Genomic DNA, 15,106 nt, shown 5'->3' on the forward strand with positions numbered 1-15,106 from the left:
AGGGGCTGAATACTTATGCAACAACTCTATTTCAGTTATTCAAGTTTGATTAATTTGTTCAAATTTGTTGAATTTTCTTTCCACTTTGAGATTATGGAGTATTTTGTGTCGATCAATGACATAATTAAACATTTCAATCCCACTGTGTAAACGCAACAAAATGTGAAAAAGGTTCAAGGGGGTGTAGACTTCCTATAGGTACTGCATGTGGCCCTGGCCTGGTCCTGCCTTAGCTGTGGTCGGTTGGTTTACCTGTGGTTTGACTGTAGGGCTAGAGGCTATGGTCTGTTGATCAGTACTGTACAGGATGTAGGACTAGCTGGCTATTTACTGAGGCCCTGTTATGTTCATCATGTGTTCTTCCAGCAGCAGAGCAGAGGCAACAAGCTGAGACACGGCCAGATACCTCTTGTTCTGTTCTCACAAACACACACACACACACTGTACATACATACATGCATACATACATACATACATACATACATACATACATACATACATACATACATACATGCATGCATGCATGCATACATACATACACACATACATGCATGCATACATACATACATGCATGCATGCATACATACATATACACATACATACATGCATGCATACATGCATGCATGCATACATACACACGTACATACATGCATGCATACATACATACATGCATGCATGCATACATACATACATACATACATACATGCATACATACATGCATGCATGCATACATACATACATGCATACATACATACATGCATACATACATACATACATACATACATACATACATACATACATACATACATACATACATACATACATACATGCATACATACATACATACATACATACATACATACATACATACATACATACATACATACATACATACATACATACATACATACATACATACATGCATACATACATGCATACATACATGCATACATACATACATACATACATACGTGTGATTACAGTAGAACACACATGCAGTATGCAAATACACAAACGTTCAAACAGTTACAAAGCCCAGAAGGTGAATCTCAGTAAATCCAGACATAATGCCAAAAGTTAAGGTTATTATTAGAGTTTCAACCAATTCATTTATACTATTCTTCTCTTTTTTTTGTTGTCAATTAGCAGACGCTCTTATCCAGAGCGACTTACAGGAGCATTTAGGGTTAAGTGCCGTGCTCAAGGGCACATCGGCAGATTTGTCACCTAGTCGGCTCGGGGATTCAAACCAACAACCTTTTGGTTACCGGGCCAACGCTCTTAACCGCTAGGCTACCTGTCACCCAACTTGGCTGGAATTCAAATGGAATTCATGGCAGTGACATAGAGAGAGAAAAATATTCTCCCTGTGGTGAAAGCAGACAGACTGAAAGCTAGTGAGAGACATAAAGTCAGCTTCCACCTCCTCTCCTGTGAATGGAAAGGAAAGGGGATCTGAGAGACTTGGTGAGGAGGGGGGGGGGGGGGGGGGGGGGGGGGGGGGTTAGTGAAGTCCCGTAAAATATGATTCAATCAAACACTACTAATACTGTCTGCATGTCTGTGGGAAGTGACAGTATTACCCAACACAAACAAAGACACAGACTGGAGACAGAGTGAGGAAAAGCCCGGAGCCTGGCCACACAGGTAGACAGAGGAAATGAAGGATACAGAGAGAATGGTTCTATTCTCTAAATAGAGGCCAAGTCAATAGTCTATGTCCCCCCCCCCCCCCCCCCCCCCTCTTTCGGGTCAATCTTTCTGGTAAGCTTCTTGTTTATTTTTACAAACAGTTAGTTTCAAGTAAGTTCCAGTAAGATCAATCAGGAGGAATATGTTTGTGTCTTAAACGGAAGTGTGAGTGATGGGGTCTTCAAGTCACATGGAGGGGTTGGGAGAGGAAGAGGAGGAGGAGTGTGTGGTGGTGGAGGTGCCTACCTATAAAGGGAATGGATGCCATTGCGTCATCCTCTACAGACAGGGGGGCCAGGTTGCCATTGGTACGGTGCGGGGCACCATCTCCTGAGGGGCGAGGGGCAGGGGCAGTGTCGTGGGGGTCAGGGGGGAACACAGGGGGTTCTGTGCCATCTACAGGCAGGGTGTAGTGGGGGTGGCGCATGGCGTGGGCGCTCCTTCGTCCCGTGGGGGGTTTCTGTCTCAGTTTGACTTCCTGGGTCTGAGCTAGCACCTCCGCCTGGCCTTCCACTGCCCCTCTCTCATGGTTGGTGGGGCGGTAGGCCCTGTCAAGGGGCTCGGGGGTGGTGGAGGCCAGGGGGGATGGAACTGAGGGGACAACACCCTCTGGGGGGCTGGTTTTGGGGGTGGGGGCCCAGCTGAGGTGGGGGCCAAGGTAGGAGGGGTCCCTGAAGGAGGGTTGCTGCATGATGCGGCCTGTCTTGCGGTTGAAGGAGGGGCTGTAGCTGCGGTAACCTACTGGCTGGTCATCCAGGCTCTGTCCGGTGGGCAGACGTCTGCTCTGGGGGGCTGGTTGTTGGGGCTGGGGCTGTGAGTGAGACTGTGAGTGGGGTTGGGGGGTGGTTTTGTGGTGCGGCTGTGCTTGTCGGCCCATAGAGGGGGCCGGTGCGACACCGTAATGGTTCCCCTGCCTCTGGTAGGCCTCAGTCCTGGGTGCTTGCTGTGAGGCCTGCTGCAGCCAGGCGGGCCTCTCGGAACGGGGCGACTCCAACATCTCCAGCGAACGGCCATAGCGGTCGTACTGTACCAGCAGGCTCTCCGACCGGGCTCTGCTGCCGTAGGAGGAGGGGTGACTCTGGTCCCGGGCCCCCTCCCAGTCTCCGTATGTCCAAGAAGGGTCCCCGTGGGGGCCGGGGCCCGACTGCTGCAGTAGCATCAGGGTGTCCTGGGAGGCGCTGTGGGGCCAGCCGCCCGGACCCCGGCGGTGGCACCCAGGGCCTGTCTCACACAGCCTGTCCTGAGAGTAGCTGCGGTGGCGTTGGTGCATGCTGCCACTGCGGCCCTGACGCTGCTCAGCAGCTTGGCTGTAGTACCACTCAGACAGGGCCTGTTGGCAGTGCTGGCTGCGGCTGGGGCTCGGCTGGGGAGGGCTGGCCCAGGCCTGGCTGCCTTTCTGGGGCTGAGAGGCGGTGGTGGCAGTGCCAGCAGCATTGTGGTTGACATAATGGACATGCAGAGGGCTGCTGAGGGGCCCTCCTGAAGAAGAAGATGAGGAGTAGGAGCGGCCCCTGGTCTGTCCCGTAGGCTGCTGCCCGGTCACACCGTACTGGATCTCCTCTGTCCTGTAGGGGGGGCTACTGTGGCACACGCCCCCCAGCTCTCCGCCCAGTCCCTCCTGCCAGCTGGCCGGGCTGCCCACGGTGGAGCGGTTGTCCAGGGGGGACAAGGGGCTGGCGGAGCCTGCCCAGCGGCTCCAGTTGTCCAGCTGGTTCTGGCCCATGGGGGCCGGGGCCCCGGCGGGAGGCTGGGACTTGGTGCGGGGAGCGTAGCAGAGGGGCGGGGGTACCGGAAGATTCCGGGCTCCCCCTGTGTAAGGCTCGTTGCCCCTCAGGTAGGCATCCTGGGAGTATGCCTGTAGGTGGAGACAAGAGAGGGAGAGAGCTGAGACACAAATAGGAGGAGTTCAGGTGACGAACAGAGGTCAGAGGGGAGGAAGGAGCGGGATCAGTAGATGGACTCAATGATTCAATACAACTGCTTTGACAGTCACAGGTTTGACCGGCACAGCATTCCACTAAAGCTCCTTGTTAACTATGATGTTGCACCGCAAGCGACGTCGAGAATCATCTGTGTTCATCCTCCTACCACCTCAGTCTGCTCAGCCACAGTGACTCTCAGGGGCCCCAACTCAGCCTCCAACACAAACACAGCTACTCGTTAGCTGCAGGCACTAGCACGCGCCTTGAGCCAGAGCCACAGCACAGCAACCGTCTGCAGCCGCACAGACCCACAGCAATGTTCCCGAAGAAAACACGTCAACAAAGCACTGACTTAAAACAACAGCAAATCTGGATCTATCAAAACCAGCACAGAGTCTCACTGCTACAGCTAGCTTGATCCAATAAACCCGCAACAACAACACACATCTGAAGCATCGTTCAGCGTTCAAGCCCCCCAAGCTACAGCCGCAACACCGATTAAGAAACTACAAAGCCACAGACTTAAAACATCTTTGCCCGAAATGAATTCACATCAAAAGGCAACACTTACAGATGAAGTGTTCAGCTGGTGTTCAGGCTTCACCTCAGAGAGCAGGGCAGGCCCAACACTCAGTCTGGCAGTGTCTCTCAGGCTCAATACTGTGGCTTGAAGTCACTCACAGAGGAAGAGGAGAGGAGGGGAACTCCTCAATGCACCAGTCTGTTTGCTTCCCACAGACACTAACACTCCCGCCGCTATGATTTTACCACTCTCTTTCCTTCTTTCTCGAGGTTATGTCTCAACTTCTTCTTTACACTCCTCTTTTTGTCTCTCTCGCTGTTCTTTTCTGCTATCTGTCGAACTTTCTTCTTCGTTCAGTATGCCGTCCTCAGACAAGCCTTTCCAAAGTCCCTCTTCCCTCTCTCTCTCTTTCCCTCACTCTACCCTGTGGGAGGGTGGAAGGGGGCGTAACTAGTGCTGGTGACGTCACCATTGGAATGCAACCGATGCCCGTGGTGCAGTGAGGGGCAGAGTGAGAGGAGAGAAGGGTGGAGGAGTGGAGGGGTAGGGGAGTGGTAGTGGGGTTGAAGGAGGACAGTATTTGGAAGGGGGAAGAAAGGGTGCTTGGTGGGTAGGGGTTTGTGTGTGTGTGAGAGAGAGAGAGAAAGGCCCAAGTCGGGCGCCCAGGTCTGGGAGGTTGTGTCAGCGTTCTTGCCCCTGGGTTGCTCCTCCTGGTCCAGAGGCTCTGCTCTGCTCTGCTCTGCATGTCTGGTCATGTGTGTAAGTGGTGGAGCAATTTATGGACTGAGGCAAAGCGTGTGTGTGTGTGTGTGTGTGTGTGTGTGTGTGTGTGTGTGTGTGTGTGTGTGTGTGTGTGTGTGTGTGTGTGTGTGTGTGTGTGTGTGTGTGTGTGTGTGTGTGTGTGTGTGTGTGTGTGTGTGTGTGTGTGTGTGTGTGTGTGTGTGTGTGTGTGTGTGTGTGTGTGTGTGTGTGGGTAGCTGCTTTTCATGTGACGCTTCTACAGAACTTTGGATAATAGCTTGAAATAATGTGTGTTGTAATCCAGCTACAGGCGAGAAAGCATCTGCGTGACAGTGAGGTCAGAGTGAAACTAGTTCCTGAGAGTTGAGGATTTCAAATCAAAGCAAAGGAATGACAAGAACGACTATATCCAAGATGTTATCTCTCCGTAGTATTAGTATTCTTAAATCAATTCATTTATCAGGAGAGAGTTGAGTATTTCTATTAGGGTGTAGTGTGGCAGAAATATAATACTCACACTTACCAGCTGCAGCACGTCTTCACCTTTTGGCATTATAGAGAGCTCCAACACACTCTCACTGTGGAGGGATCGAGAAGAAAGGCGAGAGGGACAAGGACGGGAGAGGGCAAAGAGAGGGGGAACCAAAGAGAGGGGAGAGAAGGAGGAAGGGGAGAAGGGAAAAAGGAACACAGATGGAACGATAGAAAAACAATTATAATTCCACATTTTTTCCCAAACTCATCGTGTTACAGTAAGAGAACACTTTCCCCCCAGTTGTGACGAAGGGTTTTGTTTTGCTTTGAGATGAGTTGATCAGCCACCATGTCACAGGAGACCCTGTTGACGATGACCCCGTTGACTCTACTGCTCTCAGTGGATGTGTTCTGGACACTCATTGCGCCAAGCTATTCTCTTTAGGAGGATGTACTCACACAAGTCAAGGAAGACTTTACACAACTGGAACATGTTCCACATTCCAGAATGATGCTGTACATACATAAAACATACATGTCTCGTACATAAACGACACCCACACATATGGTGCATTCGGAAGGTATTCAGACCCTTGACTTTTTCTACGTTGTTACATTACAGGCTTATTCTAAAAAGGATGAAATTTAAAAAAAATCCTCATCAGTCGACACACAATACCTCATAAACACAAAGTGACATTTTTGCAAATGTATAAAAAAAACAATAACAGAAATGCATTATGTGCCAGTCCAGAATTCAGCCAATGTCAGATGGATGATCTAAGGAAAGAGAACACGATGCTGAAATGTACTGTGGACTGTATTCATAGCAAGGTGGAGGTGGTGCAAAGGGAGAACAAACAACTTAAAGAAACCTTGCTTGATGTACAGTGTCGATCAATGTGGGACAATCTAATATTCTCAGGGATACCGGAGAATGACAACAACAGAGGCTGTGAGGACACAATCCGAGACTTTATGTCAACTCAACTGAAACTGCCCACTGATGTTGTGCGTAATGTCACTTTGTCCAGAGTCAATAGAATGGGTAAGGCCTCTGGGGAATAGGCCACTGGCTATTATTGCATGTTTTGACAAATTTAAGCAAGAGGAAATGACGAAGAGCAGGTGCAGAGAACTCAGAAACACTGATTTTGGAATGAATGATCATTTCCCCACCGAGATCAATGAAAGGATTTTTTTTTTTGCAAATCGTGAAGGAAAAGTGTTGCCCGAATCAACGAGTCTCCAGGGTGATGGATAAACTTTACATCAATGGGCAATTGTATCGGGACTCTAGAGTAACTCCCTGGCTATTTTAATTCAATGTTCAAATCTGAGTTTGTGTGTTGTAGTGTATCATAACAACTTCAACTATAATGAATACATGCTCTATTGTTCTCCACATGACAAGGAAAGGGCTGCATATAGGTTAATGTACAGTTGAAGGTGGAAGTTTACATACACTTAGGTTGGAGTCATTCAAACTTGTTTTTCAACCACTCCACAAATGTCTTGTTAACAAGCTATAGTTTTGTTTCGGTTAGGACTTCTACTTTGTGCATGTCACAAGTCATTTTTCCAACAATTGTTTACAGACAGATTATTTCACTTATAATTCACTGTATCACAATTCCAATCACAAACCGCCATAAAAAAGCCAGACTACGGTTTGCAACTGCACATGGGGACAAAGATTGTACGTTTTGGAGAAATGTCCTCTGGTCTGATGAAAGAAAAATAGAACTGTTTGGCCATAATGGCCATCGTTATGTTTGGAGGAAAAGGGGGAGGCTTGCAAGCCGAAGAACACCATCCCAACCGTGAAGCATGGGGGTGGCAGCATCATGTTGTGGGGGTGCTTTTCTACATGAGGGACTGGTGCACTTCACAAAATAGATGGCATCATTGGGAGGGCAAATTATGTGGATATATTGAAGCATCATCTCAAGACATCAGTTAAAGTTAAAGTTAATTTAAAGCTTGGTCGCAAATGGGTCTTCCAAATGGACAATGACCCCAAGCATACTTCTAAAGTTGTGGCAAAATGGCTTAAGAACAACAAAGTCAAGGTATTGGAGTGGCCATCACAAAGCACTGACCTCAACCGTATAGGAAATTTGTGGGCAGAACTGAAAAAGCGTAAGCAAGCAAGGAGGCCTACAAATCTGACTCAGTTACACCAGCTCTGTCAGGAGGAATGGGCCAAAATTCACCCAACTTATTGTGGGAAGCTACCCAAAACGTTTGACCCAAGTTAAACAATTTAAAGGCAATGCTACCAAATACTATTTGAGTGTATGTAAACTTCTGACCCACTGGGAATGTGATGAAAAAAATAAAAGCTGAAATAAATAATTATCTACTATTATTCTGACATTTCACATTCTTAAAATAAAGTGGTGATCCTAACTGTCCTAAGACAGGTCATTTTTACTAGGATTAAATGTCAGGAATTGTGAAATACAGAGTTTAAATGTATTTGGCTAAGGTGTATGTAAACTTCCGACTTCAACTGTATGTAGCTTTCCTAACAAAATACATGAGGTTTTTAACTTCTTATGGCTGGGGGCAGTATTGAGTAGCTTGGATGAATAAGGTGCCCAGAGTAAACGGCCTGCTCCTCAATCCCAGGTGCTAATATATGCATATTATTAGTAGTATTGGATAGAAAACACTCTGAAGTTTTTAAAACTGTTTGAATGATGTCTGTGAGTTTAAAATAACTCATGGCAGGCAAAAACCTGAGAAAAAATCCAAACAGGAAGTGGGAAATCTGAGGTTGTTCGATTTTCAACTCAGCCCCTATCGAAAACACAGTGGGATATGGGTCAAGTTGCACTTCCTAAGGCTTCCACTAGATGTCAACTGTCTTTAGAAGCTGGTTTGAGGCTTCTACAGTGAAGTGAGGTCGAATGAGAGCTGAATGAGTCAGGTGTCTGGCAGAGAGCAACGCGCTGGTCACGCGCATTTCACATGAGAGCGACCTGCGTTCCATTGCTTTTCTACAGACATAGGAATTCTCCGTTTGGAACGTTATTGAAGATTTATGATAAAAACATCCTAAAGATTGATTCTATACTTAGTTTGAAATATTTCTACGACCTGTAATATAACTTTTTGAACATTTCGTCCGACTTTCGGCCTGACCTGCACACGTTTAGATTTGTGACTAAATGCCCTAACAAAAGTAGCTATTTGGACATAAATGATGGACATTATCGAACAAATCAAACATTTATTGTGGACCTAGGATTCCTGGGAGTGCATTCTGATGAAGATCATCAAAGGTAAGTGAATATTTATAATGTTAGTTCTGATTTCTGTTGACTCCAACATGGCGGATAAATGTATTTGTTTTCTGAGCGCCGTTCTCCGATTATTGCATGGTTTGCTTTTTCCGTGAAGCGTTTTTGAAATCTGACACAGCGGTTGCATTAAGGAGAAGTATAGCTATAAGTCCATGTGTAACACTTGTATTGTCATCAACATTTATGATGAGTATTTCTGTAAATTGATGTGGCTATGCAAAATCACTGGATGTTTTTGGAACTACTGAACGTAACACTCCAATGTAAACTCAGATTTTTAAATATAAATATGAACTTTATCAAACAAAACATACATGTATTGTGTAACATGAAGTCCTATGAGTGTCATCTGATGAAGAGCATCAAAGGTTAGTGATTAATTTTATCTCTATTTGTGCTTTTTGTGACTCCTATCTTTGGCTGGGAAAATGGCTGTGTTTTTTTTGTGGCTTGGTGGTGACCTAACAATCGTTTGTGGTGCTTTCGCTGTAAAGCCTTTTTGAAATCAGACACTGGCTGGATTAATGAGAATTCTATCTTTAAAACGGTATAAGATACTTGTATGTTTGAGGAATTGTAATTATAAGATTTTTGTTGTTTTGAATTTGGCGCCCTGCACTTTCACTGGCTGTTGTCATATCGATCCCGTTAACCGGATTTCAGCCATAAGAAGGTTTTTAACTTGGTCAACATAAATAATATTCATATTTTGGCTTTGACCGAAACACATTTAGATGCATCTGTAAATGATGGGCAAATTAACATTCAAGGATATAGTCTACTGAGAAGGGACAGGAATAGGAATGGTAGGGGTGTAGCACTGTAAATTCAGAATCATATACCCTTTAAGAGGAGTGATGATCTTAATGTATGTCAAATAGAGGCACTATGGGCTCAAGTACATCTGCCTCACCAGGCAGCCATATTGGTAGAATGTGTGTATAAACCTCCTAGCTTTAAGGTGTCCTATCTGGATGACTTATGCACTGGGTTTGACCAGGCCACAGATAGCAACAGAGATGTATTTATCTTGGGTGATTTTAATATACATTTCAAGGCTCATAATCATTCAAATAGAACTAAATTTATGAGATATGCCGAGAACTGTGGTTTGAAACAAATGGTTAATGATACTACTAGATCATCAATTACGTTGGGTCAACGTTCAGACACGTGCATTGATCTGATTTTCTGTAATATACCATTGCAATGCTTAAAATCCAGATCAATGCCAGTGGGCTGGACAGACCATAATATTGTGACCATAACCATGAACACCAAGGTTCCAAAGAAACCCCCAAGGATTGTGGTCAACAGAAATTTTTAAACATTTAATCATGAGCTATTTCAAAATGATTTGGCTGCTGTACCCTGGGAGCTGATTTATCTAGAGGATGATTTAAATCACGCTACAGAATGTTTTTATTGATTTGCTCACTGAGGTAATGGACCATCATGCACCAGTAAAAAAGAGTACTGTTGGGGCTCGTCCATCTCCATGGATTGATGATCAACTGGGTGAGGTTTTTTTCTCAAAGAAATATGGCAAAAGTCTTAGTAATTATGCAGTTAAATTGAATCTAAGAAAAAAACGTTATTTTACAGCAATGCTTTTATTGATTGTAAAAATGATTGTAAAAAGGTATGGAATACAGTTAAGGGCTTACTTGGTACATCTATCTCCTCATGCCCATCTAGTGTGGAGGTTGACGGAAGAACAAGAACAAAACCAGCTGACATTGCCAATCATTTTGCAGATTTTTTTTACAAAGACAATTAATTTACTGAGCAATAATGTAAACACACATTCTTCCAAACAAGCTATTGTCCAATGGATTGATGATCATATTATGAGCAACAAGACCTGATCTTTTAGTCTACAAATGGTGTCAGTAGAGGAGGTGTTAAACATATTGAAGTCATTACCTGATGGTAAATTTACAGGTTATGATCTTATGGACAATTTTTTACTTCACTATGCTGCTCCCCAGATTGCAGCTCCACTGAAATACATACTTATTTGGTCACTGGAACAGGGGATGTTGGCAAATGTATGGAAGCATGCTAAACTGTGTCCTATTCCGAAACACAGCAAAGAACCCATTACCCCTGCCAATAGTCGACCAATTAGTAACCTCCCTTCACTCAGTAAGATATTGGAGGGTATTATGAGTAGACAATTATGGGAGTACATTGAAAAGAATGATCTGTTTACATCCAATCTGCATGCTTATCGCAAAAAACATTCCACTACCACTGCATTGGTTGACATGACTGACCAGTGGCTCAATGCTATGGATAATGGCAGGTTTGTAGGTGCACTATTTTTAGATTTTAGTGCAGCATTTGATTTAGTGGATCATTAAATAATTTTGACAAAATTAATGCATTATGGTTTTAAGAAGGTAGCATTGAATTGGGTACAGTCATTATCTAACTGACAGGAAACAGTCCACCTATATCAATGGTTAATTTTCTTCCCCTCATGCTTTAAGCTGTGGAATACCGCAGGGCAGCTGCCTTGGGCCACTTCTTTATTTAATATCTACCAACGACCTTCCTTATGCCTTATCTGAAACTCAAGCTACTATATTTGCAGATGATACTACAATTTATACAGCAAGACAATCGGTTCAACAGGTACAGCAAGCTTAACAAGGAGATTTGGAGAATATCAGGGAGTGGGTTTGCCGGAACAAACTTGTTTTAAACACCAAGAAAACCAAAGTTATGTTGGTCTGTTCCACTAGGAAAAGGCCAACACAAGTATGGGGGAGTACAAATTGAGGAAGTGTCAGAAACCAAACTACTAGGAGTGCAGCTAGACAACTGCTTATCATGGTCGTCTCAAATAACTAATCGATGTAAAAAAATATATAATAATCAAAACAGCATGCATGATCAGAAGGACAGCTAAATATTTACCAGGAAAGATTCTTAAGCAAATAACACAAACATTAATATGAGAGTCAGGTGAACTACTGTTCTGTGGTCTGGGGAAATGCATCAGCAAGTGAAGTTAGGAGGCTGCAGACTGCACAGAACAAAGCAGCAAGGATTGTTTTAAGGTGGAGATATGGTTCTTCTGTTGTAGTCATGCGCAATGCTCTTGGTTGGTCGTCAATCAACAAGATAATTGAAAAAAACATGCTTATTTTTTTTTAATATACACCATTTAAAACAGCCAAACTCTATTCACAACGGTATTCAGTTGGTAAGAGACAGACATTCAGTAAATACTAGGAACAGATTGTCCATAGATTGTGTTATCCAGACAGAAAAGAGAAATCGGCTAAATAACTTTTTGATTTAGAGCAATAAAGAAATGTAATAATTTAACTGAGCAAACCAGAAACCTTTCAATATATACATTTAAACAACACTTTAAAACCATTTCAATATATACATTTAAACAACACTTTAAAACCATTTGAATATAATAAATAGGAAAGTTGTGCTGGACTATGGTAGATGAAGAATCAATATATATGTTAGAGTATTATGTCTGTTAGTAACAGTGTGTTATATGTGAAAATGTGATTGTATTATACATTGTATTTTAATGTTTAAGGACTCTTGGAAGATTACTCCAAATTAGGACTAAAAGAGATCCAAATCAAATCTCTGCAGCACTCCACCAATCAGGCCTTTATGGTAGAGTGGCCAGACGGAAGATACTCCTCAGTAAAAGGCACATGACAGCCCGCTTGGAGTTTGCCAAAAGGCACCTAGAGGACTCTCAGACCATGGAAAACAAGATTCTCTGCTCTGATGAACCAAGATTGAACTATTTGGCCTGAATGCCAAGCATCACGTCTGGAGGAAACTTGGCACCATCCCTATGGTGAAGCATGGTGTTGGCAGCATCATGCGGTGGGGATGTTTTTCAGCTGCAGGGACTGGGAGACTAGTCAGGATCGAGGGAAAGATGAACGGAGCAAAGTACAGAGAGATCCTTGATGAAAACCTGCTCCAGAGAGCTCAGGACCTCAGACTGGGGTGAAGGTTCACCTTCCAACAGGACAACAATCCTAAGCACACAATCAAGACAACTCAGGAGTGGCTTCGGGGCAAGTCTCTGAATGTCCTTGAGTGGCCCAGCCAGAGCCCGAACTTGAAAATCGCTGGAGAGACCTGAAAATAGCTGTGCAGTGATGCTCCCCATTCAGCCTGGCAGAGCTTGAGAGGATCTGCAGAGAAGAATGGGAGAAGCTCCCCAAATACAGGTGTGCCAAGCTTGTAGAGGCATACCCAAGAAGACTCGATGCTTTAATCGCTGCCAAAGGTGCTTCAACAAAATACTGAGTAAATGGTCTGAATACTTATGTAAATGTTATATTTCAATATATTTTTTATTCACCCTCTGAATAGCACACATACACAATCCATGTCTCAAGTCTTAAAAATCATTCGGTCTCCTCCCCTTCTATACTAATCTATACTGATTGACATGGATCGAACACATTTCTAAAAAATGATGGGCTATTGTGTGTAGATTGATGAGAGGAATAAAACTATTTCATCCATTTTAGAATAAGGCTGTAACGTAACAAAAATGTGGAAATAGTCAAGGGGTCTGAATAATTTCTGAATGCATTTTACACACTGTGGGTACACACACACACACACACACACACACACACACACACACACACACACACACACACACACACACACACACACACACACACACACACACACACACAAACACACACAGTACAGTGGCTCTTACCTGTTCTGTATGAGGGCGATCACCTGGGAGTAAGTTTTCCCCAGGACACTCTCTCCATTCACCTTCACCAGCCGATCCCCTGCAACACACATACATATTTATATCACAGTAGGACCAAACACTGCACAGATATTCAGTGATACACTCTCAATTACAAAAGAAAAAGGGAGCAACCGCTCCACCCTCATCACTGACCCCCCCCCCCCCCCCCCCCCCAGACACAGGACACCAGCAGAGGGATATCCTGGTGGGTCAGGTCAGGGGAGGGAAGGTCAGGGAGACCCCAGACCCAGACTTCCTGCTGGGGGATGGGTAGGGAATGGCTGAGAGGGGAGTTTGGTAGGCACTGGGGATTTGTGTAGGGAAATATAAAACTATGTGCTTGCAGTAGCTGCTGTGAATTCGGGAAGGACAAGGTGTCCCCTAGGGGTTTGTCGTGTGTTGACATACTGGATCATAAGCCTGAGGCAAAATGCTTGTATCCATTTGTGTGTTTGGCAGGAGAAGGGACAAGTCATTCGTCATGTGTTAGTATGTGGATGTGTTTTGGTGGTGCAAGTGTGTGTGTGTTTGAGAGTATGCGTATATATTCATATAGGAGTAATGGTTTAGCTTGGCTGGGCTGCAGGGAGAGGAATGCTGCCCAGCTTAGCCTGCAAGACACAACAGGAAATCGTTTGCTGGGTATTTGTCAGTCTGTGTCATTCTGTTCTCATCAGTATCATTACTAATTTCCTAAGACAATAATGCAACTTTAATGTGTGTGTGTTTTTGCTGAACATGGTCTGTTTAGTATCCTTGTTGAATCGTTGTCAGCACCTGACTCCCGCTCCCTCTCATCACCTATGTGTGATCATGTCTGATGCTCTTAGGGTTAATTCCATTGCAAATCAGACAGTTCCCGCACACACTCAATCTCCCGCCCCTCTCGTTCTCTTTCAGACAGACATTTTCCTTACCTGTACACAAGCCACCCTGGTGAGCGGGACCTCGCTCTCTCACATTCTTGACAAATATGGTGTCCATTGGCTCCAATCTACTTCTCCCTACATGGAACATGTAGTATGTTACTGTCACTTCATTCTTCAATTGATTAAATAGGAACTGGTGATAACTATTGAATAAATCATTGCCCACTGGGCAAAGACGTCAATTCATTGTCTATTCAATGTTGGTTCAACCGAGTCTCTTTGAAATGACGTGGACACAATGTTGATTCAACCAGTGTGAGTCTAGTGGGAATATACGATGCACATCAATATGACGTGAACATAAATGCCGACAAGAATCCAACTGAGACTCAATAAAAGGACAACTCTATGCACAGGTCCAAGTGGCTCGAGTGGCGGTGACGTCATCGAGAGACCAGAGTCTAGTGGTGATGGTGTAGACGGAGGGAGGTGACTTACCCTTCCCATTCCCGTTCTCCTCGTCCTGTGAAGACAATGAAAAACCACATCAACACTGATATCCAGGCCCATACAGACAATGTTGCCCAGGGAACAAAGTGCCATGGCAACCTAAACACCTGTTCACAGAACGTCCACCTCTTTCCAGGAAACCAGAATGACACGGATATTAGGAAGGGTGGAGTTGGGTGAGGAAACAGCCATGACACCTTAAACTAGTGTACAACAGAAGTGTATCTGTGTGCACCACAGACACTGTGCATGAACAAGAGCTCAGGGGACACTCTGAGCGTTTGACAGCT

General features: G+C 44.6%; 1 protein-coding gene across 13 annotated transcripts in view; it reads right to left on the minus strand.

The window, feature by feature from the left end:
- The window catches only part of LOC109897280 (rho GTPase-activating protein 23), a 100,034-nt gene that overhangs the window by 18,563 nt on the left and 66,365 nt on the right, over window positions 1–15,106 (minus strand). For 8 of the 13 annotated variants that reach the window (XM_031833957.1, XM_031833955.1, XM_031833962.1 and 5 more), the window contains exons 3-7: window positions 14,805–14,829; window positions 14,355–14,441; window positions 13,396–13,474; window positions 5,396–5,456; window positions 1,939–3,547 (exon numbers count right to left, since the gene is read on the minus strand). In XM_031833957.1, the coding sequence (XP_031689817.1) occupies window positions 1,939–3,547; window positions 5,396–5,456; window positions 13,396–13,474; window positions 14,355–14,441; window positions 14,805–14,829 (1,861 nt within the window). Of the gene's footprint in view, window positions 1–1,938; window positions 3,548–4,185; window positions 4,931–5,395; window positions 5,457–13,395; window positions 13,475–14,354; window positions 14,442–14,804; window positions 14,830–15,106 lie in introns of those variants that run through there. The other 5 variants (XM_031833959.1, XM_031833958.1, XM_031833950.1 and 2 more) reach the window with 2 other exon arrangements.

Source organism: Oncorhynchus kisutch, linkage group LG10 (assembly GCF_002021735.2).
Source record: "Oncorhynchus kisutch isolate 150728-3 linkage group LG10, Okis_V2, whole genome shotgun sequence".
Taxonomy (NCBI): Eukaryota; Metazoa; Chordata; class Actinopteri; order Salmoniformes; family Salmonidae; genus Oncorhynchus; species Oncorhynchus kisutch.